Source organism: Mustela nivalis (genome assembly GCF_964662115.1).
Source record: "Mustela nivalis genome assembly, chromosome: 3".
Classification (NCBI taxonomy): domain Eukaryota; kingdom Metazoa; phylum Chordata; class Mammalia; order Carnivora; family Mustelidae; genus Mustela; species Mustela nivalis.
Window position 1 is genome coordinate 110,428,317 of NC_139022.1, and position 27,956 is coordinate 110,456,272.

General features: G+C 39.0%; 1 protein-coding gene and 1 long non-coding RNA gene across 3 annotated transcripts in view; both read left to right on the plus strand.

The window, feature by feature from the left end:
* LOC309862184 overlaps positions 1-24,241 on the plus strand; it is a 46,742-nt gene extending 22,501 nt beyond the window's left edge. Inside the window, exon 2 of the long non-coding RNA XR_014310338.1 lies at positions 23,019-24,241. This is a non-coding gene — a long non-coding RNA (uncharacterized lncRNA). The remainder of the gene's footprint in view (positions 1-23,018) is intronic.
* ZCCHC10 (zinc finger CCHC-type containing 10) lies at positions 1-24,241 on the plus strand. 2 transcript variants are annotated; one of them, XM_082725795.1, is made up of 5 exons: positions 209-548; positions 1,499-1,660; positions 17,947-18,111; positions 21,522-21,563; positions 22,236-24,241. In XM_082725795.1, exons 2-5 carry the CDS (start codon positions 1,635-1,637, stop codon positions 22,501-22,503), a joined length of 501 nt encoding a protein of 166 aa, XP_082581921.1. In that variant the 5' UTR covers positions 209-548; positions 1,499-1,634; the 3' UTR covers positions 22,504-24,241. The 2 variants fall into 2 exon arrangements, with proteins under 2 accessions (XP_082581920.1, XP_082581921.1); XM_082725794.1 differs by lacking the exons at positions 209-548; positions 1,499-1,660 and adding an exon at positions 1-130.
* Positions 24,242-27,956: the final 3,715 nt, after the last annotated feature.

Genomic DNA, 27,956 nt, shown 5'->3' on the forward strand with positions numbered 1-27,956 from the left:
GCCCAGGCAGGCGGACGCGGGGTTCCAAGTCCCCGCCCCTTCCGAGGAGTTTCCCAAAACCCAGCGCGGCAGTCTTCAGCCGCGCTAAGATGGCGACTCCCATGCATCGGCTCATAGCTCGGAGACAAGCGTAAGTGAGGGCCCAGGTAGGGCCGCGGGGCGGGCTGGGGGCGGGGAGAAACGCGTCAGCCGGCGGGTGAGCCGGGGCGGGGATGTGAGGCAGGTATGGGAACTTCTGTGTGGACGCGCGGAGGGTGGTCTTTTCTCACTTGTTGCTGCTCCACAGGGGCTCGGCCCGGGTGGTAACTTTGCTGTCCACGGGGTAGTGATTGCGTGGAAGACGACTGCGTAAGGTCCATGGGGCGGGACCTAGGTTATGGGGTGGGAGTGGGGGTTCTGAAGAGAGCCTAGCGTTTGCTTTTCGCACAGCGGACGTCCAGAAGTTGGGCACTAAGTGGCGTATGCCCCTTTGCCCACCCAGCCGCCCACCTTACGGGTGGCCAAGGGAAGCCTGAAGCCCTGATCCGACACCCTCCACTCTCAACGACGTAAGCCTTCAGCTCCCTATGCAGTCTCCAGCGCAGCTGGCTTTTCCTGTCCCCTTCCTATCGCCTCTAGGAACAGCCTGACTATAACACCGACTTTCCTCCCAAGTTTTCTCACTTTCTACCACTCATTCTCTTCAGTAAATAATAATTTATTAACCATCTCGCTCTCTGCCAGAATTTGGGTATAAAGAAAAAGAAGTATTCAAGACGGGAATCCCTGCTTTCAGGAAACTTACATTCCGTTGGTAAAGAGTCGATAAACTAAACATTTTAAGTAAATAGAGTTGGTGTTAAGAGCTTTGAAGGAATTAAGAGGTGATGGAAAGAAAGGCCCAGGTTAGATTGGTTGGACTGGAAAGGCATCTCTGAAGTGGTGGCATTTGAACAGAGATTGAAAGTGTGAGAAAAGAGCCAATCATGAGAGGATTTGGGGAAAGAGCATCAGACAGTGGCATAATTACTTTCAGACAGGAAAAAACTTTAATTTGGGGGTTTTTTTAAGAGACGGTAGGGGGAGGGGAGAGAAAATCTTAAACAGGCTGCAGATTGGAGCCCAAAGTGGGGCTTGGTCCCTGACGGTGAGATAATGACTTAACCTGAAATCCAGTCCTCTGCACGACTGACTGAGCTACCTAGGCTCCCCAAGATCTTTAGTTTTTAAAAACTGAAAGCTGGCCATTGTGGTTAGTGACCAAGAGAGAGTGGCACAAGAGGTTTACCATGGATGTGTAATGTAGATAACAACCCACATGTCCCTTTCCTGTAAAGCCCTTTTTCTTCTACTAGCCTGCACACCTGAACAATCATTCTCTTAGCATTTCATGCTGTTACCATTTGCAAGTCCATGATATATCACTCCTAGTCTACTTGCATATATATATGTATGTTTCTTTCTACATTTCTGTTTTTTATTCTTTTTTTGTTGTCTTTCCTTTTCTTCTCTCCATCAGATTCTACTTCTCACACCTAATGAAAAGAGTTCCTTGAGCATCAGGGTAAAGACCTAGAGAGTCAGGGTAGTATACCTGGTGGAAGAGAAGAAGTCAAGAATGGAGTGAATATAATACATAATAGGTGTGCTAGATTATGTCACCAGAGACTCTTACTCCCAGGTTTGTTCTTTTGGGTGTTAGTTCTGTATTTGGATAGGTTAGGTTCATTCTCTTGGTTCCAAGATGGCTGCACTATATTTTGGTCCTTTATATCCTCTCACTTTCAATTTAATGGTATCTCATTTGTGTAGGTTGAATCATGTCTATGGGATTGTGATGCCCTGATTGTCAGATAGCATTCTTTTTCCAGCACGATCAGACGGATTTCTATAAACCAATGATGAGCTAGATAAGTAGGTTAGATAGATGATAAATACTAGGATGGCAAAAACAAGCAATGTCCACTTAAATATGAAGTGAAAGACTTTATATCTATCTATCTATCTGTATGTATCTTTATATCTATATCTCATTTCAGAAGTATCAGAAAGTTCAACAAATGTTGTTTTTCTATAGAATGCCTGTATTTGTTACATGAGCTACACAGAAGTAAAAGAAATCTTGCTTTAGGAGTTTCTGGTCTTGTTGGCAAGAAAACAAATGGCATATAATAAAAGTAGTCATGGTATTCAGAGTAAATCTTCAGGGACTTGGAGAAGGAAACTTTCAGAAGTTAGGGGAGTCTGGTAGAGTTTGGAGAATATTTTGGGGTGGGAGAGGAGCCATTACTTTTCATTTTATGTTCATCACAAAGTTTTAGTTTTATTTATAAAAAGCATATGTTACTTATGTAAGTGTTGTGGTTTTTTAAAATATTTTATTTATTTATTTGACAGACAGAGATCACAAGTAGGCAGAGAGGCAGGCAGAGAGAGAGAGGGAGAAGCAGGCTCCCTGCCAAGCAGAGGGCCTGATGCGGGGCTCTGTCGGAGGACCCTGAGATCATGACCTGAGCTGAAGGCAGAGGCTTAACCCACTGAGCCACCCAGGCGCCCCTACTTCCATAATAAGTTTTAAACTATTTTTAAGTTAGTTATAAGAAGTGAGAAAGTACTGCTATAGTTCTTTGTAAGAGTCTTTGGACTAATGAGGAAAGGGAGGCAATAAAAGAAAAAAGAGAGAGCCTAAATTTGAAATTCCTATTCAGCCGATCTTTCAGGGAGTTAACTTTATATCAATTGAAATGAACTTACTTTCTGTTTGTAAATTGTAATTACATCTACTTATATGTGAGTAGATTATAGAATCTTGGCACTGTGTGGGGTCATTTCTTCTGCTAAACCTTCCACTGGATTCCAGTACTGTGTCTTCACCATCCAAGGGAATTATCTAACTTTGGCTTGAGGACCTCCAGGAAAGACATACTTACCTCCTGAAGTAGTCTGTTACATTTTCTGTATCTATCAAAAGTTTATGTTGAACTGAAAGGAAAATATTTATGAAGCTTAAGCCCTGCTCACTTCTAACTTCCTAGCTTTGGACGTAAACTGTGATTTCAGTCCATTAAAAATGCTAGGTGTTATCCACTTGAATTACCATCAAATCAAGCTTCCCCTGTCTTGGTACTTGTATTGGTTTTCTGGACTTAAGAGTCAGACTTAATTTTACCCTTGTTAAATTTCATCTTGTTAGATTTGACATTGAGTTCTAGCCTGTCAAGACCTTTTTGGATCCTGATTTGGTTATCCTTTGTATTACTCCTCCCTCTTAGCTTTGTGTCAGCTGCAGGTTGGATAAATAGGCACACTAGTGCCCTCCAAAATCATTTATAAAATGTTGAACAAGTCCCAACTGAGGACCAATCATTCAGGCCATCACTGGATACCTCTCTGTGCATTTACTTCAACCCATCAAGCAGTCTTTTGTGGGGTACCTGGGTGGCTCAGTGGGCTAAATAACTGCCTTTGGGTCAGGTCATGATCCCAGGGTCCTGGGATAAAGCCCTGAGTCAGGCTCCCTTCTTTACAGTGAGTCTGCTTCTCCCTCTCCCTCTGCCTACAGCTCCCCCTGCTTGTGCTGTCTCTGTCTGTCAAATAAATAAATAAAGTCTTTAAAAAAAAAAGTAGTCTTTTGTCCATGATGTTCAGCTGATCTAATTGTTCTGTTTTGTTCACAAGGGTATTGTAAGACTTTCCAGGATGCCTGATGGAAATACAAATTCCCAAAAGCCAGTAAGGGTATTAGTCTGTAATGATCTGATACTTAGTGATCAGGGCTTTTCTTTCTGAATGGATTTTATAAATCCAGTGAGAATTCTGCCTAGAATGAATGTCAAGTTCGTTGGTCTGGTTTGTGGAATCTTCCTTTCCCCCGACTTTGAAAATCAGAACTGCATTTGTCTATTCCTAGTCTTTCAGCGCCACTCCTGTTTGCCAGTGTCTCTCAGATTATCAGCAGCAGTATAGTCAACTCACCTGGAAAATCTCTGGTATGTTGTGGAGCAGTCACTTGGGCCATTGTGAGTTAAACATTCAGAGTGAATAAAAGTACTCTGTTACTCACCCCTCACTATCTTGGGGTTCTCATTCTGTGTATCATTGTGTTTGAGTGAAGACTAAAGCAAAATAAAAATAATCCTGCTTGTACTTTCAACCTATAGCTTAACATTGGTGATGTATTCGCCTAGCACCCCAAATAATGAACATATCTTGTTTTTGGTTCTTTGTGCTTTAAATGTAACTAAAACACAAAATAATTTTTGTTGTTCTTGACACTTCTCATAAGCCTCAGCTTATTTTGGTAGAGTATTTATTTATATTAGGTTTAAATATTTCTCTTACAGGCCTTTAGCATTCTCATATATCCCTTAGTTATATGTTCCTTTGAAAAATATCTTTTACTATTTGTTTTATGATTTCACATGCAGTCCATGGTCATTGTAGGAAAGTTAGAGAATACAGATAATGAAAAAGTATATTGTAACACTATCCAAAAGGTAATAGTTTTTACACTTTAGTGTATAACCTTTCAGGCTATTTTTAAACTTTAAATAGCCTCGTAGTGTTCTTTATGGATAAACAATAACTTTTTATTATTGGAAAATGGTAGTGGAAATAACATTTCCTTTGCTGTTGGGAGAGTTAGGTCTACTTTTTTTTTTTTTTTCCCAGTATAGTTGATGCACAATGTTATGTTTCAGTTGCACAGCATAGTGATACCCCAAGTTTATACATTAAGCTGTATATATACATTAAGCTCACTGCTACTGTAGCTTCCAGCAGGTTTACTCTTATAAACCATTTGTATTTCCTATAATAAATATACTACTAAATTTTTGCATTTATCCATTTTTCTGGGTTAACTATATACTTTTTAAAATCAGGTTTACTGATGTTTAATTTACATTTAGCAAAATTCATTGTATGTAAGTATGTATTTATTTTTAATATTTTATTTTATTATTTTTAAAGATTTTATTTATTTATTTGACAGAGAGAAATCACAAGTAGATGGAGAGGCAGGCAGAGAGAGAGAGAGAGAAGCAGGCTCCCCGCTGAGCAGAGAGCCCAATGCGGGACTCGATCTCAGGACCCTGAGACCATGACCTGAGCCGAAGGCAGCGGCTTAACCCACTGAGCCACCCAGGTGCCCTGTATGTATTTATTTTTGAGAGAGAGACAGATCACTTGTGCACGAGTAGGGGCAGGGGAGTGCAGAGGGAGAGAGAATTTTTTTTTAATATTTTGTTTATCAGAGAGGGAGAACATGTGCACGCTTGTGAGCACACAAGCAGGGGAAGAGGAGAGGGAGGGGAAGAAGCGAACTCTCCAATAAGCAGGGAGCCCAATGTGGGGCTCTATCTCATGACCATGGGTTCATGACCTCAGTTAAATCATGAATTAGATGCTTAACCAACTGAGACACCTCTTTATTTTTTTTTAAGATTTTTTTTTAAATTTTTAAGTAATTTTCCACCAAACATGAGGCTTGAATTTACAATCCCAAGATCAAGAGTTGCATACTGTACCAAATGAGCTACCCAGGGGCCCCGAAATGTATTCTTTTTAATGTACAGTTCTATGAATTCTGACAGATACCTGTAGTCATGTAACCACCACCAAAATCAAGATACAGAACAATTTCTTGTTGTTTTTTTTTTATTTTTTATTTATTTTTTTTTTTTAAAGATTTTATTTATTTCTTTGACAGAGATAGATCAGAAGTAGAGAGAGGAGGAAGCAGGCTCCCTGCTGAGCAGAGAGCCTGATGCGGGACTCGATCCCAGGACCCCGAGATCATGACCTAAGCTGAAGGCAGAGGCCTTAACCCACTGAGCCACCCAGGCGCCCCTGTTGTTTTTTTTTTTTAAAGATTTTATTTATTTATTTGACAGACAGAGATCACAAGTAGGCAGAGAGGCAGACAGAGAGAGGGAGAGAAGGAAGCAGGCTCCCTGCTGAGCAAAGAGCCCGATGTGGGGCTCGATCCCAGGACCCTGAGATCATGACCTGAGCTGAAGGCAGAGGCTTTAACCCACTGAGCCACCCAGGCGCCCCTCTTTTTTTTTTTTTTTTTTTTTTAAGATTTTATTTATTTATTTGAGAGAGAGTGAGAGAGCACAAGCAGGGTTTGGGGTAGAGAGGGAAGCAGGCCTTCCATGGAGCAGGGAGCCCAATGCAGGGCTTGATCCCAGGATCCTAAGACCATGACCCGAGCCAAAGGCAGAGGCTTAATGCACTGAGCCACCCAGGCGCCCCCAGAACAATTTCATCATGAACAATTTCTTCATGAGCCTTTGTAAGTAAACCCTTTACCCCACCCTCTGAAAACCACTGATTTTTTTCTGTTCCTGTAATTTTACCTTTTCCAGAATGTTGTATGAATAGAATAAACGTGTAACCTTTGAGTCCAGCATCTTTCACTCAGTTAATTCCTTTGAGATTCACTACAGTTCTTGTATGTATTAGTGGTGCATTCTTCTTTTTTTAATTATTGCTAACAGTGTCCCATCATATGGCTATACCAGCTTACCCATTTGGCATTTGAAGGACATTTTGATTGTTTCCAGTTTGGGGTTATTTTTAATAAAAGTGGTATAAACATTCATGTATAGTTTGGGGTTTGGTTTGGTTTGGTTTTGAGAAAGACAGTTCATGCCAGAGCATAGGGGGAGGGCAAAGGGAGAGGGAGAGAGAATCTTAATCAGACTCTATGCCCACCCCAAGCCCTACATGGGCTCAGTCTCACAATCCTGTGATTGTGACGAGCAGAAATCAAGAGTCAGGCATTTAATGTGGCTGAGCCACCCAGGGGCCCTGCCCATATGGTCTTCTAAAATCTTTAATGTAAACTTTAGGTTTCCTTTTTCTTCTTGTTTTTTAAGTATTTTATTTATTTTTGAGAGAAAGAGAGAGGGCTTGAGCCCGGGTCGGGGTGGGGGGGTAAGCTTAGAGGGAGAGAGAGTACCAGAACTCCACTGAGCAAGGAGCCCAATACAGGACTCGATCCCAGGACCCTGGGATCATGACTTGAGCTGAAGGCAGAGGCTTAAAGCCACTCAGGTGCCTTCAGTTTTCCCTTTTTCTTAGGTAAATAACCTAAGAGTAGATTGCTTGACCACACAGTAGCTTTTTCAGAAATCTTTATGGAAAATGGCAGACTTTTTCGAAGTTTGTCCTTATGCACATTGCAATCTAATTGTTCCAGTACCAATAGTTGAAAAGACTACTGAATTTTTCTCTACTGAATTTCTTCTGCACCTTTGTCACAAAACAGCTGTCCGTGTGTGTGGATTCTATTCTGTTTCATTGATCTGTTTATTTATGTGAACACCATATTGTCAGGATAATTGTAGCTTTGTAGTAAGTCTTGAAATCAAGTGATGTCTTCCAATTTTGTTCTTTTTCACAGTTTTTGCTACTATTTTAAATTATTTGTTTTTTTGTATGCATTTTAGAATCAGGTTATCAATTTCCACAAAAGAAACTGCTGAGATTTCAGTGGGATTGCTTTCAATCTATAGATCAGCTTTTGTTTTTGTTTTTGTTTTTTTTTAATTTTATTTATTTATTTGACAGAGAGAAATCACAAGTAGATAGAGAGGCAGGCAGAGAGAGAGAGGAAAGCAGGCTCTCCGCCGAGCAGAGAGCCCGATGCGGGACTCGATCCCAGGACTCTGAGATCATGACCTGAGCCGAAGGCAGCGGCTTAACCCACTGAGCCACCCAGGCGCCCTATAGATCAGCTTTTGAAGAATGGATCCTTTAACAGTCTTAAGTTTTCTGACCCATGAATGTCTGTGTTAAAATGTACTCATTTTTTAAAGGTTTTTAACTTCTCTCCCTGATGTTTTATAATTAAGTGTAGAGATGTTGAACAACTTTCACCAGACTTATATCTAAGTATTGTAGTGGCATTTTTTTAATTTTAATTGTTCGTTACTAGTATGTGGAAATACAGTTGACTTTTGTATATTGATCTTGTATGACTTTACTAAATTCATTTATTAGTTCTATTAGCTCTGTTCTAGATTTCTAGGGATTTTCCACATAGATAATCATCATTTATACTGTCTTGGGTTGATGGTTTGTTTTGTTTTGTTTTTGTGTGTATATGTACATTTTCAAGATCTTTTTTGTAGTTACCAAATGGCCCTTCAGAAAGTTGGTGCGACTTATATTCTTAAGAGCAGTTAAGAACATATGCAAAGTGCCTGTTCTGTCCCTCTGCCAACAATAGACCATCATTATGGCAGGCATGTCCTATTATTTTAGGTATCAAAGGTGATTTCACTTCAAAAGTCTCTCCCAGGGACGCCTGGGTGGCTCAGTTGGTTGAGCAGCTGCCTTCGGCTCAGGTCATGATCCCAGCGTCCTGGGATCAAGTCCCACATCGGGCTCCTTGCTCGGCGGGGAGCCTGCTTCTCCCTCTGTCTCTGCCTGCCACTCTGTCTGCCTGTGCTCGCTCTCGCTCCCTCTCTCTCTCTGACAAATAAATAAAATCTTTAAAAAAAAAAAAAAGTCTGTCCCATTAGAGCACTTCTTTGAGCCTTAGCTTAGGATATAGAAATGGAATATTGTGAATAGGGTGTCCAAATGGTTAGAAAGAAATGCTAATCTTGTTTATTTTGAAATTATAAGTCTACTTTATTCAGACTCCCTGTGGAACATCACTATTAATATTAATTAATGGTTAAAACATGTCAATCATAAAGGAATTCAGATATTTGTGAATATTCTATTTATAGCTACAGAAAACTCCACAGTGCTGGGGGATAATATTTTTAATTTGTTTATTTATTTGCTTTTTAAATTTATGTTTATTTATTTAAATTATTTATTTACCTTAAGTTGTAAGTTTCTTAATATTGGGTTGCCTGGGTGGCTCAACCATTTGAGCCTCCAACTTTTGATTTCAGCTCAGGTCATGATCTCATGGGGTTGTGGGATCAAGCCCCACATTGGGCTCCACACAAGGTGGGGCATCCACTTAAAAGTTTCTCTCCCTCTGCCCCTCGTCCCCGAACTTGCCGTCATGCTCTCTCTTGTTTTTTAAAATAAATCCTTAAAAAAATAAAATCAAGGGGCACCTGGGGGGTTTGGTGGGTTAAGGCCTTTGCCTTCAGCTCGGGTCATGGTCCCAGGGTCCTGGGATCAAGCCCCTCATCGGGCTCTCTGCTCAGCAGGGACCCTGCTTCCTCGTCTCTCTCTGCCTGCCTCTCTGCTCACTTGTGATCTCTCTGTCAAATAAATAAATAAAATCTTTAAAATAAATAAAATCAATTAAAAAAAATTAAGTTTCTTATTATTGGGGAAACAATCTATGAGTTGGAGAAGACTTTATTTCCTTGATTCTGAGAGGCTTCCCTCCATACCAATCATAGTTTTATTTTTAGGAAATATTGTGAAAGGCTTTGCAATGGATTTCAAAACAAAGATTGCTAGGTATCTTGTCTAATGACTCTTCCTGGCTATGTGAGTCTATGAGAGCCTCTGCATCATTGTCTTTGAGCTATTTTATAACCGTAAGGTATAGGATACTGGTAGAAAATATTCTTACCCATAAAAACACAGTACAGTTGATTCTTGCAATGTGGCTATTAACTAGTTTTTAGCTATCTGTAAATTCCTTTCAGCATAATTGCATATATGTGTGTTCTTTGAATTCTCTTTTGAACCTGTTATACCATCTTACTTGTTCCTTTAATTAATAATTAGATTGACCCGTGTTCGTTTTATATGTATTTGAATGAGAATCATGATTTTACACTTTTATAGGTGTAAAAAACATCTTTGATGTTTCTGAATTTATTATTTCTGGGGTGCATTTTACAATTGTGTGTAAGTTAAATATGTTAGTGGTTCTTTTTGCCTCAAAAGCTAATATTAAGGCCATAGAGTGTTTTATTATTGATGTCCTTAAAAGTTTGCTCTGACATTACATATTCAGATAAGGTCTGAAATTATAATCATGGCTCTGGGAGTTGCTTGCTGAAATTTAAGAACTATTACTGAACAAAAAGCTGAGTCTTCTTTATTATCTTTTAATACTGTATCTACTGACATAGCCTTAGTTCTTTACTTGTAACATTTTTTCAGATTAGGATTAGTTTAAATTTTGGACAGATACTAAAACTAAATTAATTGTCAGGATTACAGAACCTGTCCCACAATCCAAAATGTGTTCTCTTAAACACTTGGTTTTCCAGCATTCATTGTACAAACGTTTACTGAATACCAATTATGTGTTCACTAACGATAAAAAAAGGTGACTGCTGTAGGTCAGCACTAAGAATCCAGCATCTCATCGTGTAACCATGTTATGAGAAAATTTAAAGTGCCATGTATCATTATTCCAGACAATTGATTAGCCTAATATGTAGAATGACAATAATATATACACATCCTCGTCTATAGAATGGGGATAGTGCTTTCAAACTCACTGGGTTGTTACGGAGATTGGATGTGATTATGCATAATTAATACTTAGCTAAATTCCTGGCAGAGTAAATATAAGCCATGGCTATGGTCTCAACTAATTCTCATAGTACCCTAGTAAAGTAGATATTTACTACATCTTTTAGAAGAGAAACCAAGGTTCCCAAATCAGTTTGCTGAAGAACCTACAGCTATGTAGTGAAAGAGATTTTTAAAAATCTTTATTGTGAAATATAATACATATACAAAAAAGTTTAAATAGCATAACTATGCCACTTAACAAATTATTATTATTATTATTATTTTTAAAGATTTTATTTATTTATTTGACAGACAGAGATCACAGGTAGGCAGAGAGGCAGGAAGAGAGAGAGGGGGGAAACAGGCTCCCCGCTGAGCAGAGAGTCTGATGCGGGTCTCCATCCCAGGACCCTGAGATCATGACCTGAGCCGAAGGCAGAGGCTTTAACCCACTGAGCCACCCAGGCACCCTTAACAAATTATTATAAAGGGAACATTGCGTGTGACTTCCCTCAGGTCAAGTAATAAAATGGCCTGTATACCAGCAGCCCTTAAGGCCCTTCCCAATCATGACCTTCTCCCTCCCTCCTACAGTGACCCAACATTTATGGTAATTGTTTCCTTGCTTCTCTTTGGGCTTTTACCATCTTACTCTGCACTGGAGTTTAATTTTGCCTGTCTTTGAACTTATACAGAATCAGACAATTTGGATTCTTTTGCATAATCTGACTTCTTAGATGTAAGATCCATATAAGTTAAAACTGTAAAGTTTGTTCATTTTCAGTACTATGAAGTATTTCGCTATATTCTGTACCACAAATTATCCATTCTACCTCAGTGTTCTTTCTGGTTTTGAGGATATTACAGGTTATGCTGTTACGAATATTCTTAGAGTTCTTTCTCTTCCCTTCTTGCATAAGTCATGCCTAAAGCCATTAAGTAGTGTAGAGCAGGGTAGGCTTTCAAGCAGAAGGTTGACTTGGCATTGGAGTATTAGGGCCAAAGTGGCCTTAGAAGGGCATCCACGTAAGTGTGTGAAGTGATCTACAGTGTCAGGAGACTGTGGAGGGCATCCACTGGGGGGAAGGGTTAGTGTGGGATGTGAGATCCCAAGCCAGGTGAGAGGAACGTGTCCACACAGGAGCAATTTAGCATAAATTGTCACCCTAGTGAAGAGAACATCTACATAGGGGAAGCAACATGTAATTTAATAAGAAGTGTTAGAGCCTAAGTGGAAAGAGGACGTGACTCTAAATATCATCAGGGCTCCATCAGTCTGATTTCAGGCTGGGACAGGTAAAGTAGATGAATCTGAAATTTTTTGTTGTACCAGAAAGCAAGGAAGTGCCCCAAAAATGGAGCCATGTCAGAAGAACACACAATCTAGCTTAAAAGGATTCCTTTCCACTGACCATATCTAGGACAATTCAAAATAAATGGTGGTAATGGGACTATAACTCATTGAATAAAATTCATGGAGTAAAATAGAAAAATATGAGTTCATACTGATAGATGAATAAATGAACTAAAAATTTAATGGGCTGGGTATTTATATAATATCAAATACCGACCCACAAAGTAGTTATTAATAGTTATATTAATTTTTACTTAGAGTTGTTTGACAAATCACCCCAAAACTTAGTAGCTTCTAACAATCAACATTATCTCAGTTTCTGTGGTTCAGGAATCCAGGAGTGACTTAGCTGAGGGTTCTAACTCATGTTCTCCCTTGTTGTCCTGGTCAGGATTTTGCCAGGGGCTGCAGTCATCTAAAGGCTTCACCAAAACTGGAACATCTTTCTCTAGGATGGCTCATTCACAGGACTATTGGCAGGAGGCCTCAGCTGTTCATCTCCTGAGCCTCTCTAGAGGCTGCTTAAGTATCTGCCTAACATGACAGCTCCATGACTTAATCTTTGAAGTCACACTCCATCACTCAGTTTTATTCTGTTAAACCAAAACACTAAGTCCAAGCCACATTCAGGGTAAAGGGCATTAGGGCTCTACCTCTTGAAGGGAAGAGTATCAAAGAATTAATGTGAACATTAATTTAAAACCACCACAATTACAAAAGACAAAAAGTAACTTTACGATGCAAACTCTGGTAGACCTTCCTTAATCAAGGGATATCAAAGTGCATTATCAACAGTATTAAGATGAATTACAGTCTTGCGTCACCTGGTAGCAATATAGTGAGAAGGACAGCACATTTCTATTACATTCCTGTCAAAGGTGCATAGCCTGAATCTAATCATGTACAGATATCAAATGTGGTAGTTGACCTCCAAGATGACCCCCAATTATCCTTGCCTCCTGGTATTCAGGCTCTTGTATAGTGTCCTCCCACATTATACTAAGGTTGGTCTGTGCAACCAATAGAATACAGCAAAAGTGATGACATGTCATTTCCAAAATTAGGTCATAAAAGACTGAGTTCTTAAATTGTCTTGGTCACTCCCTCTGGGGGAATTCATGTTGTGAGCAGCCCAATGGAGAGGTCAAGAGGAAGGGAACTGCAGCTCCCTACTGAGAGCCCCCTAAGTGAGCTTGAAAGCAACTCATATTGAAGCACGTTCTACAAAACAACTGGCCCATAACCTTCAAAATTGCCAAGGTCATAAAAACAAGACGCGACTAAGGAATTCATTAGGCAGAAAGAAACTAAAGAAACATGACAAATGCAACAGAATGCTGAACTGGGTTTTGCTCTAAAGAACATTGGGACATTTGATGAAATAAATGGGATCTGGAGATTAAATAGTAGGAATATATCTATATTAATTTCTTGATTTTGATGGTTACATTGTTATGTAGGAAAATATCCTGGTATATAGAAAATATGCAATGAAGTACTGTGAGTTGATGGGTCATCAGGTTGACAACTTACAAATAGTTCAGGAAATATGGTGCTTTGAACTGTACTTGCATATTTTCTTTAAGTTTATTTCAGGGGTGCCTGGGTGGCTCAGTGGGTTAAAGCCTCTGCCTTTGGCTCAGGTCATGCTCCCAGGGTCCTGGGATTCAGCCCTGCATTGGGCTCTCTCTGTTCAGCAGGGAGCCTGCTTCCCTCCTCTCTCTCTGCCTACCTCTCTGCCTGCTTGTGCTCTCTGTCAAATAAAATAAGTAAAATCTTTAAAAAAAAAAAAAAGATGGGGCACCTGGGTGGCTTAGTGGGTTAGGCCTCTGCCTTCAGCTCAGGTCATGGTCTCTGAATCCTGGGATCAAGCCCCGCATCGGGGCTTCTATCTCTCTCTCTCTCTCTGCCTGCCTCTGCCTACTTATGATCTCTGTCAAATAAATAAATAAAATCTTTAAAAAAAAAGATTACAATTATTTCAGAAATTTTAAGAGCTCCATAAAGAATAATATTCTTTTTTTTTTAAGATTTTTATTTATTTATTTGATAGAGGGAGAGAGATCACAAGTAGGCAGAGTAGCAGGCAGAGAGAGAGGGGAAAGCAGGCTCCCCAATGAGCAGAGAGCCTGATGTGGAGCTTGATCCCAGGACTCTGGGATCATGACCTGAGCTGAAGGCAGACACTTAACTGACTGAGCCACCCAGGCACCCAAGAATAATATTCTTACACATGTTATCTGGTATAGCTGTGCATTGAATCTGTTTAAAAAAAAAATTTTTTTTTTGTAATGCACACATGGTGGGGGTAAGTGGTTTGGGAGGGGCAAAGGGGGAGAGGGAATCTTTTTTATTTTTTTTTTTAAGATTTTATTTATGTATTTGAGAGAGAGACAGAGAGAACATGAGCGAGGAGAAGGTCAGAGAGAGAAGCAGACTCCCCGTGGAGCTGGGAGCCCTATGCGGGACTCGATTCTGGGACTCCGGGATCATGACCCGAGCTGAAGGCAGTCGTCTAACCAACTGAGCCACCCAGGCGTCCCGAGGGAATCTTAAGCAGGCTCCACGCCCAGCTCAGGGCTCACTGGAAGGCTCCATCTCACACCCCTGAGATCATGACCTGAGTTGAAATCAAGAGTCATACACTCAACCAACTAAGCCACCTAGGTGGCACTGCATTGATTTCTATTGTATAAATATCTACAAGTGGAATTGCTGAATCATAGTGTGCTTCTCTTCAACAATGGTAAATTTTTTTCAAAATGGTTCTACCAGTTTGTGTTCATCCCCACAGTGGATGTGTGTTCCTCTTGCTGTGTATTCTTGTTAACATTTGCTGTTGCCAGTTTTTAATTTCAGTCTTCCTGGTGTGTGATAGGTATTATCTTCTGGGTTTTTTGTTTTATTTTGTTTTTTAAATAATTATTTATTTAGAGAAAGAAAGCATGCATGCAGGAGTGAAAGGGACAGAGTGAGAGGGAGAGAAAGTCTTAAGCAAACTCCACAGTGAGCTCAGAGATTGACTCTGGGGTTGATCTCATTACTCTGAGATCATGATCTGAGCCAAAATCAAGAGTTGGATGCTTGGTTGATTGAGCCACCCAGATCCCCTTTCTGGGGGTTTTAATATGCTTTTCTTTGATTAGTAAAGTATAACTTTTTATATATGTAGTGTTAACTTGTGTTTCCCAGGCCCATTTTTGTCCATTCTTTCCATTTTCCATTTCATCTTATTTTTTATGATCCATCATGTCCTTACTGATTTGTAAAACCTTCTCCAACGTCTTGGCTTCCCTTCTTACTCTCTTCATAGTGTATTTTGATGAACATAAATTCTTTCTTGCTTTCTTTTTTAAGAGAAGGAGGAAGAGAGAGAGAATCCTAAACAGGCTTCATGCCAAGTGCAGAGCCTGACACGGGGCTTGATCTCAAAACCCTGAGATATGACCTGAGCTGAAATCAAGAGCCAGATACTTAACCAATCAAACTACCCAGGTGCCTCAATGAAAGAAATTACAAATTTTAGCATAGTCTAACTTAACAGCTTTTTTTAAAAATGATTATTAGTATTTTGGTTTTGTTTTTTAAGAATTCTTAAGTCAAATATGTCTTTTTTTTTTTTTTTAAGATTGTATTTTTAAGCAATCTGTACACCGAGTGTCAGGCTCAAACCCACAGCCCTGAGAAAAAGAGTCATGTGCCCTACCACCTGAGCCAGCCAGGGGCCCCTGTCACTGTTTATTTGTAAGTTTATTTACTTATATTTTTTTTAGTTTTTTTTTTTTTTTTTAATTTTATTTATTTATTTATTTATCTATTTATTTATTTATTTATTTTTAAGTGATGTCTATACCCAACATGAGGCTGAAACTCACGATACCCCCATGTCACTTGTTTTTAATACTACCAATCTAAGACATTTATTACTTGAGCAGTCTGTAATCAACGTTTGCATATGGTAGAGAGTAGAGGTTTTCTTTTTTTCTTTTTTTAAAAAAGATTTTATTTATTTATTTGACAGAGAGAGATCAGAAGCAGGCAGAGAGGCAGGCAGAGAGAGAGGGGAAAGCAGCCTCCGTGCTGAGCAGAAAGCCCAATGTGGGGCTCGATCCCAGGACCCTAAGATAAGGACCTGAGCCGAAGGCAGAGGCTTAACCCACTGAGCCACCGAGGTGCCCCTATTTTCTTTTTTTAATAAAGAATTATTTACTTAGTTGAGAGAGAGACAATATGAACAGGTGGAGGGACAAAGGGAGATAGGGAATCCTCAAGCCAACTCTCCACTGAGTATGGAGGCCAATGCAGGATTTGATCGCAGGACCCTGAGTTCATGACCTGAGCAGAAATCAAGAACTGGACACTCAACCGGGCCACTCAGGTGCCTCAAGAGTAGAGTTTAGTTGTAATTTTTTCCATATGCAAATCAGTTGTCCCTGCACCACTAATATGTCCTTTCCCCCACTGCTCTCCAGTACCATAGTGGTCATAAATCATGCATTCATATATACATTAGTCCATTTCTGGACATTATGTTCTGTTCATTGGTTTGTGTATCTTTGCTAGAATTTCACATTCTTAGTTGATAGAGCTTTACCGTAAGTCAGTGTCTTTTAACCCAAGGCTTCCCCACTTGTTCCTTTACTATGGTATTTTGGCTGTTGGCCTTTTGAATTTCCACATACATTTTAGAATAAGTTTGTTAACAGAACAAACAAATAAACAAAAATTTGTTTGGATTTTGATTGGCATTGTGTTGAATCTATAGATCATAGATCTGTAGATCAGTTTGTGGAGAATGGACATTTTTACGATTATTATGTTTTCTAGTCTATGAACATGGTATATTTTTCTATGTGGCTACATGCTTAGATGTTTAATTTCTCTTAGTAATGTTTATATTGTGCATAGAAATCTTATACATATTTTCTTTGATGTGTTTCTAGGTATTTGATATTTTTTAGGAAATTATAAATATCACTTTTTTAAAATTTCTTTTTAAATGTTTTCATTATATAGAAATTCTATTGATTTTTATTTGTTTACCTTATATCTAATATAGAGCTCAGAATATGGTTGTCTACTGAATCCTGCTTGATGCTTGTTCTTGTTGGGCCTATGGGTTAAGGATGTTAATTACATGTGTACGTATATGATTAATTTGACAGGAAACATGAACTTTCAACCTCAAACAAGTGGAATGTTCTACAAATGAATCGCATCATTTAAATCTCTTTTCTGTGAAATATTTTTATTAATAAAATATCTGTGGAATTGTGTTTTCTCTCTTGTCATGGAAATACCTACATAATATCCTCAATTTTGCCTCCTGATCAGCAAAGCCTGAAACTTTTACTATCTGACTCTTTACAGTTTGCCCACCCCAATATAAAATCTTGCTGAACTTATGAATTCTAATTATTTCAAAATATTTTTGCCTATAGATTATTTTGGATTTGCATGTACATAATAAGTCATAAGTGAGGAATGACCATTTTGTTTTTTCCTTTCCAATTCTTTCATGTTTGTCTTTTATTTGTTGCATCTGAGTCCAGTATCAGGGATGAGGGATTAAGATTTTTTCTTAGTCTGCTAGATGACTAAAAGCTGGGCTGTATTCTCTATACATTTGGTTTATTCTTAGGGTATGACTCTTCAGAGACCTAATGCTGAATACATAGTTTGTCTCCCTGAATTGTTGTAAGTGAGGTTTACCCTGTTGAGTTGGGCAAACACTCGCAGTGCAAGAATTAACTTAAATACAGAGCTGACTACTCTGGATTTCCATTTTCTTCCATATCTTGGCTTGGTTGTTCTTCACCCCACTGTTAGTTCTTTGATACCGCAAGCAGATTGTTAAAAATGTTTTGACTTTTTTTCTATTTCCGAGCTGAGGAGTTGGTCTTAGTTACCTAGTCTGCTGTTACTGGAATGGAATTAGGAAATAAAGATTCGAACTTAGTTTGGCCTAACTCTCAAGGTCCATGCTCTTGACTACTGTATTGCCTTGTGACTAAATCTAACATAGTAAACAATTTAAAATGTAAAATTACATTATTTGTGGCCTAAAAATGTTCATATTATTTATGCTTTTCAGGGTAGAAAATGTCAAGTCAAAATTTTAAGGCCTGTATTTTTTTTTTCTTTTTGCTCCACAGTGAGGCAAATAAACAACATGTAAGATGTCAGAAATGCTTGGAATTTGGACATTGGACTTATGAATGTACAGGAAAAAGAAAATACCTACATAGGCCATCAAGAACAGCAGAACTAAAGAAAGCTTTAAAAGAAAAAGAAAACAGATTATTATTATTACAACAAAGGTATGTTGACCTGTGATATCCAAAGGAATATTTTTATGATAGAATTTATGAAGTGACTAAAGGTATCTTGGTGATTATCCAGATTTCAATTATAATATTAGCTAATGTTTAATGAGTCCTTCCCATGTGCCAGGCACTGTTTTAAGCTTTTCACAAGTATTAGCTTAGTTAAGCTTCACCTCTATACCATTAAGGTAGGTACTATTCTCGCCATATTACTTGTGAAGAAACTAGGGCCCAGAGAAGTTGAGTTACTCATCAGTGTCACACAGCCAGTAACTGGAAAGATTAAACTTTTGAACCAGCCAGTCCATGCTCTTAATCACTTTGCTTTGTTGACTCAGCTGCTGGTGAAGTGGCAGCAGAATACCAGGAGGTAGATGATATGAACTGTCAACCATAAAGATAAAGTGGCCAGTTATTCTACCAGCAAAATGAGTTTATTGGGGAATACCAAGGGAATTGCAATCCTGGACAAGAAAACTGGCAAACCATGGGCAAGTCCAGAGAACAAAGGACAGGGGCTTGCTTTTATCAAGGAAAAGAGGAAATTGGGAAGGGCTGTTTGAAACAAAAGTCAGCTGGGGGAGAGTGAGAGTTTAAGCTTCTCATTGGACAACTGGGGCAATTTCTCGTGGGTGTTGTATTGCAAGGCAAGAAGAAAATTTTCCTTCCTCCTGCTGAGATAGTAAAGTAAGCTTCTTCCTGTTGAGAACAAAGTGCTGCCCTCTGTGTGGGAGTCGGCTGCTGATGAGGAGGGGGAGTGTATGCCAGCTCCCCATTCAGGGTTGCCCAAGTCCATTTTAGATGCTGTTCCCTTTATTTTCTCAGAGCTGATGTGGTAAGATACCCAAGACAAGTATCCAAGATACTTAAACTAAGGCTATAAACTACATGGAGAACAGTATATATAATATGCAGTCGTTTGTGTTAAAAAAGAAGGAAAGGAATAATGGAATTTTTTTGGAAACAGAAATGATCCGTAACAGTGGCTCCTTTCTAGGAGACCTGGATAGGAGAGTAACTAGAAATTTGTTATTTACTCTTTTGTGTCCTTTGAATAAAGCCCCCCCCCCCCCCGTTTTTTAGGATTTTATTTATTTGAGAGAGAAAGTGCACAAGCAGCAGGAGGGAGAAGCAGGCTTCCCATTGAGCAGGGACCCTGATGCGGGACTGAATCCCAGGACCCTGAGTTTATGACCTGAGCTGAAGGCAGACGTTTAACTGACTGAGCCACTCAGGTGCCCCATAAATAAAGCTTTTTTTTTTTTTTTTTTTAAGATTTTATTTATTTATGTGAGAGAGAAAGACAGAGATAGGGAGAGGGTGCAGGAGCTGGGAGGAGAGGGCTCAGAAGCAGGCACCCCACCGAAGAGGATCCCGTTGCGGGGCTTGATCCCAGGACCTCAGGATCATGACCTGAGCTGAAAGCAGATGCCTAACGACTGAACCACCCAGGCACCCCTTAAATAAAGCTTTTAAAATTGCTATGAATTAAGTAAGTAAGCATGTTTGAGAAAGTGAAAGAGGAAGATGCCAGATGTACTCAGTGCTACAGATCAGAAGCAGCATCTTCATAAAGACATTACCTGTATAATAGTGTCTGAAACAAGGGAACTTGCAAGGCAGTGGTCTCACAATTAGTGGACTTGATGGCTCTTCAAAGGTTATGCAGGAATAGATAGGTTATCAATTTCTAAGTCACCAACTTTCATATATAATTTTTCCAAAAATAAATTTGTATAAGAACTTGTCTCTTCATTCTCCTTTTCTTTCTTTTTTTTTCCTACTTTCCCTTTTCTCCTGTGTAGAAACTTAGATGTTTTTCAAAATACTGGTGTTTGTACTAAGAAAGTGGATAGCTCTAATTATTGGGAGCCATTTTTTTTTAAGATTTTGTTTATTTATTTGTCAGAGAGAGAGAAAGAGAACACACAAGTAGGGGGAGTGCAGACAGTGGGAGAAGCAGGCTCCCTGCTGACCAAGAAGTGTGATGCAGGACTGGGATTATGACCTGAGCTGAAGGCAGACACTTAACTGACTGGGCCACCCAGGTGTTCCAGGAACAAATTCTTTTTTTTTTTTCTTTTCCTAAACATATTTTTTAAAGAGTTTATTTATTTATTTGACAGACAGGGATTACAAGTAAGCAGAGAGGCAGGCAGAGTGAGAGGAACAAATTCTTTTGTAATTTTTTTTCCCCAACAAAATTGAAAAAGGATCTAATTGGGCTACCAATTTAATTTAAAAGTATTTTTTAGGGACGACTGGGTGGCTCAGTCAGCCAAGTATCTGGCTCTTGATTTCAGCTAAAGTCATGATCTGAGGGTCATGAGATCGAACTCTGCATTGGGCTCCATACTGGGTGTAAAGCCGGCTTAAGATTCTTTATCTCTGGGGCGCCTGGGTGGCTCAGTGGGTTAAAGCCTCTGCCTCCGGTTTGGGTCATGATCCCAGGGTCCTGGGATTAAGCCCCCGTATTGGGCTTTCTGCTCCATAGGGAGCTGCTTCCTCCTCTCTCTTTGCCTGCCTCTCTGCCTACTTGTGATCTCTGTGTCAAATAAATAAATAAATAAATAATCTTTAAAAAAAAAAAAAAAGATTCTTTCTCTCCCTCTCCCCTCCCCCCCACATAATAATAATAATTTAAAATAAAAATAAATAAAAGTATTTTTTAATCATACATCTTTGTGACTAGTAGACCCTGTCACTGAAGGTATTCAAACACTGACATTCCTACAACAAAACTCTTATTTCAATCTACCTGTTTAGGTTAAGAAAGTTTCTTAAGTTAAATCTGTAAAAATTAAGTACAGGAATTGAATTAATACTGAACCTTGTCACAATCTAGCATAAGATCCAGGGATACATAAACTAGAAAAACAATCAATACCATTAAGAGATGTGTTTCCAGTAAATTTACTTTGATGTATAATAATTATTAAAATTTGTACTATATTTCTATACTGTTTTATTTTATTTTAAAGATTTTATTTATTTGTCAGAAAGGATTAGGGGAGGGTGGGCACACACAAGCAGAGAGAATGGCAGGCAGAGGGAGTAGCAGGCTCCTTGCTGAGCAAGGAGCCCAATGCGGGACTTGATCCCAGGTCCCTGGAATTGTGACCTGAGCCAAAGGCAGATGCTTAACTAACTAAGCCATCTAGGTGTCCCTCTGTATTATTTTAATCAATTGTATAGTAATATTGGTAATGGTAACTCAGAAGGTTTTTTTAGAGACAGAGTTGGGGGGTGCAGGTTATAACAAGAAATGGTGGGCTCTGTACATGTCATGAAAAACAAAGTGTTTCTCCAATGTAAGACACTTTGGAGAGGCTCCTGAAGGGTTTGTCTGAGCTGTGTATAATCACTCTATTAACAGGAGTTTTTTCCCCCCTCATATTTATCAGCATCGGAGAATCTAATGTAGAAAGGAAGACTAAGAAAAAAAGGTATGTGTGGCTTTAGGAGTTTTTTATGTACAATAAATAATACTAGTGGGAGGGATGGGAAGAAAATTTTAAAAATAAAAGTGATAATAATAATAATAATAAAGTAGACCTAAAGTCTCTTGTTTGTAATTCATGATTAAGTATCATCCTTATTTCCTGATATGTTCTTCTCTTTACCTAACTGGAACATACTACCTTCATTTCTCCTTTTTCTCCAACTTCTCAGAGGCTTTACACCTGGAAGTAGTAAATAATTTCACTTTAAAAATCTCTTATTACATTAGAATAAGAAATATTCTTAGACTGGTAAAAAAAAAAAAATTGTTGACCAGGTCTATCTGGTTTAAAGATAATGAAACATTTGCCATGCTGCCTGAGGTTTCAGTAAACCCAGGTGTTACACTGCAACTTTATTCTAACATTATTCGTTCTAGAGCATAAATAGACTAGGAACACTGATCTTGAACTCTGTCCAGGAGAGTTTAATTGCTAAAGTGAAAGACGTTGTGGTTGCCGCAGGACTTCTGCAGTTATGCAATCCCCAGCACAGCAGATCCAGCAGTCCCACACAACAGAGCTGCAGTGTGTGCATGGAGTTTCCCTGTGCACTTGCTTTTAACTATTCTGTTAAACGTCAGCTTCCCGTGCATCTAATTACTCATTGTCTACTAGGTCTAAGAGTGTAACCAGTTCCAGTAGCAACAGCAGTGACAGTTCAGCCAGTGATTCTTCATCAGAGAGTGAAGAAACGTCTACCTCATCCTCCTCGGAGGACAGTGACACGGATGAAAGCTCCTCCAGTTCATCATCTTCATCCTCCTCCACAAGCTCTTCCTCATCCTCCGATTCAGACTCAGATTCCAGCTCTTCCAGTAGCAGCAGCACCAGCACAGAGAGCAGCTCTGAGGATGAACCACCAAAGAAGAAGAAAAAGAAATAGAATTGCTCCATCCCTATTGGACTGCTGGTCTGCAAACATTAATGTGATTCTCGAAAGGGAATTTAGAATATGTTAAGGCCAAATAGATTAACCGATCAACATTTCTGGAGTTTAAAAGTTTCTAAGTGTTTTACATCATAAGAGCATAAAGAGTATTAATAATGGATTATACATATATATAAGACTTTTTTATTTTCAGGGTAAATCTTGTTTTTCTTTTTTATCTTTAATATATATCTGTAAAACATAATCAAAGCTGAATCCAGTACGTCTGTTTTTGGGATGAAACTTATCTTTTCTCCCTGTGAAATAAATGCCATACTTTGTTATATGTCAGTGCTATGTATCAGATGTGTTTTCAGGATAATGCATCAGAATATCTGGCAGTGAATTTCTAAAGCTTTTGGCTGTGTGTTATTATATAAGATTTAATACATTGTTACTATAAAATTAGGAGTGTTCCTCTTAATAACTGTGCCCTCTTTCTATGTTTATGTTCGGAAACTTATTCTGAGTTCTTGTCTTAAATGAAAAGCTCAAGGAACCTATTAATATATTTATACCTTTTGGATGGTACAAATGTCAAGTTATTGTGTTATATTATTCATTTCCTTCTGGTTCTTAGTGTTACTCTTTTTTTTTTTCCCCCAAGTAGGCTCCACACCCAGCGTGGAGCCCAGTGCAGGACTTGAACTCACAGGCCTGAGTCAAGATCTGTGCTGAGATCAAGAGTTGGATGCTTAACTGAAAAAGGCACCCAGGTGTCCTGTAAAGTTACTCTTTTCTGAGAAAATCAATCCGGAGGAACCTAAAAAGGAACCAAAATTCCAAAACTACTTGGAGTCTAATCTTGGTGCCTTTTGATAAATGCTGTGTATCAGAAAAGAGTCATTTGAAAGCCTAACTTAAGGTAAAAGTGATATAAATATCTTTGTGTGTTATTATGCTATAAAAGATAGGAGAGGAAAGTTAGGAAGAGAGGTAATTTTAACAGAAAATTAGGGTGATGTTGGTTGCCTTTTATTAAGCTTTTCTAAGCTTTCATAAGGATTGCCTTTTATCATTTTTGCAATCGTGGTATTGATGGTTTGTTTACATGGCACCTGGTCATATCTGACACTCTACTACATAAATATGAATGACTTGGATTAATCTGGTGTGTTTACATACCATATACACAGTTGAAATGTAGCATGTAAGATTAAAAAGAAATACCACACAGTGTTTCTTAAAAGTAAAATACTCTGCTGTGGTGAAATTACTTAGTTTTGCATGACATCATTCTGTGATGTCTTTTAAGCTTTTTGGAAAGAGGTATCATTTGTAGAAAAATCCTGATTTGGGCTAAATATGGGTTTTTAAAAATATGAATGTTGTCCCTTTTTATATTTTTATGAGAAAGTAGTAGAAAATTGCTTTTGAAAATGGGCTTCTATTTAAATGTTGAAATATATGTAACAAATATTCTAAGTTTAAGGAGACTATAATTCCTTGTATGTTTTTTAGAACCATCTCCTTTCAATGATTGTAATAAATTCTCAAAACATCATTTCAAAGACTCTATACAGAATATATCAATTGACAGGTACATTTAATAATTAATTAGACACATGTTACAATGTTGGTCATCTCCATGAGGATATTTTTAGCAGTAAAAAAAATGTGGAACAGAAAAGTGTACATAGATTGCAACACTTGGCAGTTAAATAAAACTCATCATTTGTGCTCATAGGCTAAAGCATCTATTATCTCTTTGCTGTCTTAAGATGAGCTCTTATTCTTTTTGAGGGTAAGAACATTTAAGCAAATTCTAATTATTTTTACTATTCTCTTATAAGGTATCCCTAGAGAAGTGCAGGAAGTAGGAATCCTATTCTTTTTTAGTCACACAGTTTAGTCATAACAGAATCAATGGCAAAGAAGAGTCCACAGAGTTTTTCCCTATCCTGCCAAAAAGCAAAAATGTGAAAGTTGAGTTCCTGACAAATATGTTAAATGTCTTTTTTCTCAACCACAACCATATCGTTTTTGTTTTTTTTTTTTTAAGATTTATTTATTTGACAGACAGAGTTCACAAGTAGGCAGAGAGGGAGGCAGAGAGAGAGGGAGAAAGCAGGCTCCCTGCTGAGCAGAGAGACCAATGTGGGGCTCGATCCCAGGACCCTGAGATCAATGACCTGAGCCGAAGGCAGAGGCTTTAACCCACTGAGCCACCCAGGCACCCCTCAACCACAACCATATCAAGGAAAGTCATTAGATCATAGGTTTTCATTCCAAAACATTTCATTAGTATGTTCTCCTGGAATTAAATATGGTTATAGGCCACACATTAGCCCTGGTAGTAGAAAAAAAGTACAAAGAAGGTATACTTCATGGTGCTATTTATTCTTTTAACTTTATATTTTGAACTGATAGTAGGTTTGCAGAAACATTGCAAAAATAATTACTTTTCCATATATACCTCAACCAGCTTCCCCTTATGTTAGCATCTTCCATAACCATAGTTCACCAGCTTCCCCATTATTGTCCTTTTTCTGTCCCAGAATATCACCCAGAAAATACAGTTACTTGTAAGTCTACTATTGTCAATAGCAGTTCTTTAGTCTTTCCTTGTCATTCATACCCTTATCGCTTTGAAAGACTGTTAATCAGTTGTTTTGTCTGATGTCCCTCAATTTGGGTTTATGTGGTGTTTTTTTGTGATTGAACTGATACTTTCTGGAAGGATAGGACAACAATGAAGCTGTGTCCTCCATCTACCCTATCACAAGATTCCTAATGTCAATATGTCTTCTATATTAGTTGTTATGTTGACCTTGATTACTTGCTTAAGGTGGTTTCTGTCCCATTTCTCTATGGGAAAGTTCCCCTTTTACTTAATAGATACTTTGGGGGAGATGCTTTGAGACTATGCAAATTGTTCCTGCATCCTCACCCACCAGTTTTAGTGGGTCTTGTCTCCAATTGTTACTGTGATGTTTTGCAAGTAGTGATGTTCTTTTTTTTTTCTTTTTAAAGATTTTATTATTTATTTGACAGAGAAATCACAAGTAGGCAGAGAGGCAGGCAGAGAGAGAGAGGGAAGCAGGCTCCCTGCTGAGCAGAGTGCCCATTGTGGGACTTGATCCCAGGACCCCGAGATCATGACCTGAGCCGAAGGCAGCGGCTTAACTCACTGAGCCACCCAGGCGCCCGCAAGTAGTGATGTTCTATTTCCCTCTCTCCTTCTACATTAATTGGAATCCTATAAGGTAGAGCTGTGTCTTCTCCCCCAATTTTACAAAATTTTGTTTATCTTTATTTTTTAAAGATTTTATTAATTTGGGGCGCCTGGATGGCTCAGTGGGTTAAGCCGCTACCTTCGGCTTCGGGCTCTCTGCTCTCTGCTCAGCGGGAGCCTGCTTCCCTCTGTCTCTCTCTGCCTGCCTCTCCATCTACTTGTGATTTCTCTCTGTCAAATAAATAAATAAATAAAATCGTTAAAAAAAAAAAAGATTTTATTAATTTGAGGGGCGCCTGGGTGGCTCTGTTGGTTAGGGGTCTGCCTTTGGCTCGGGTCATGATCCCGGGGTCCTGGGATCAAATCTCATGTCGGGCTCCTTGCTCAACAGGGAACCTGCTTCTCCCTCTCCCTCTGCCCCTACCCCTGCTTGTGCTCTCTCTCTTTCTCAAATAAATAAATAAATAAATAAATGATTTTATTAATTTGAGAGAGAGAGAGTACACATGCTAGAGAGAGCATGAGGTGGGGGTTGGGGAGAGGGGGAGCAAGGTCAGAGGGAGAGGGGAAAGCAGATTCTCTGCTGATCAGGGAACCTGATGTCGGGTTCCATCCCAGGACACTGGGATCATGATCTGAGCTGAAGACATACACTTAACCAACTGAGCCACCCAAGTACCTTTCTTCTCCCTCATTTTTTAATCTTAATTTGTTGAAGATGGAATTGGCTTTACTTTATTGTATTTATTTTTAAAGATTTTATTTATTTATTTGACAGACACAGCAAGATAAACACAAGAAGAGGGAGTGGGAGAGGGAGAAGCAGGTTTCCCCCAGATGCAGCCTTGATCCCAGGATCCTGAGATCATGACCTGAGCTGAATGAAGGCAGACAATCAACTGAGTCACCCAGGTGCCCCATCACTGTTTCTTTTGTTGTTCAAATTGTTCTACCTTTAGCTATGAGGAAAGCCCCTTCAGGATGACTCCTTTATTCTATTTTTTCTTCTCTCTCTCTTTTTTTTTTTAAAGATTTTATTTATTTATTTGACAAAGATCAGAAGTAGGTAGAGTGGCAGGCAGAGAGAGAGGAGGAAGCAGGCTCCCTGCTGGGCAGAGAGCTGGATGTGGGGCTTCACCCCAGGACCCTGATACCATGACCGAGCTGAAGGCAGAGGCTTTAACCCACTGAGCCACCCAGGCACCCCACTACTTTATTCTTTAAACAAATCCTCATCAGTTTTCTTTTGTTTGTTTTCAGTATTTGTTTGTCTTTAGTATTAAATAAAGGGGGCTCCTATGCGGCTCAGTTGGTTAAGTGCCTGCATTCAGCTCAGGTCATGATCTAAAGATCTTGGAATCAAACACTGTTTTGGGCTCTCTCCTCAGTGGCGAACCTGCTTCACCCTTTCCCTCTGCTGCTTTGTTCTCTCTCTCTTCGGTCAAATAAATAAAATCTTTAAAATAAATAAATAAAAGATGGTTTCTTTTAATATATTTTTTCTATTTAGATTTTCTATTTCTTTTATTATATATTTTCTGTTATTACTAGGCATATCCATAATAAAATCTAGGATCACAAAGCACATAAACCAATGTCATCAGATATTTGCACAATGCCAGGTGCCTGGGTGGCTCAGTCCTTAAGCATCTGTCTTTGGCTCAGGTCCTGATCTCAGGCTCCCAGGATCAAACCCCGCATGAGTTCCCTTCTTGGTGGGAAGCCCACTTCTCCCTCTCCTACTCGCCTTGCTTCTGTCCCTCTCTTGCTGTGTCTCGCTGTCAAATAAATAAAATCTTTTTTTTTTTTCTAAAGATTTTTATTTATTTGACAGAGATCACGAGTAGACAGGCAGGCAAAGAGAGGGAAGAAAGCAGGCTCCCTGCTGAGCAGAGAGCCTGATGTGGGACTCGATCCCAGGACCCTGAGATCATGACCTGAGCCAAAGGCAACGGCTTAACCCACTGAGCCACCCAGGTGCCCCTTCAAATAAATAAAATCTTAAAAGAAAAAAAAAGAAATAAAGAAAGAAAAGAAAAGATGTTTGCATAATCCCTAACTAGTTGGCTATCTTGAAGGGAATAATGAGTGCGTGGACAAAGGAGAAAACACTTGTTATGCAAAATTTAACAGCTATCGATAAGTACCTGTCTCTGTCCTCCGAGAATTCCCAGGCTATTAATAAACAATTACAGATATTGCTTAAGTACTACAAAGAATTTGCTGGAGAGCT

What these genes read in the sequence shown, in the direction of transcription:
- ZCCHC10 (XM_082725794.1), top strand. Translation starts at nt 90, where the DNA reads ATGGCGACTCCCATGCATCGGCTCATAGCTCGGAGACAAGC. An exon ending in CTCATAGCTCGGAGACAAGC is followed by an intron (nt 131 to 17,946) that starts GTAAGTGAGGGC and finishes TTTGCTCCACAG; the next exon opens with TGAGGCAAATAAACAACATG. An exon ending in TTATTATTATTACAACAAAG is followed by an intron (nt 18,112 to 21,521) that starts GTATGTTGACCT and finishes CATATTTATCAG; the next exon opens with CATCGGAGAATCTAATGTAG.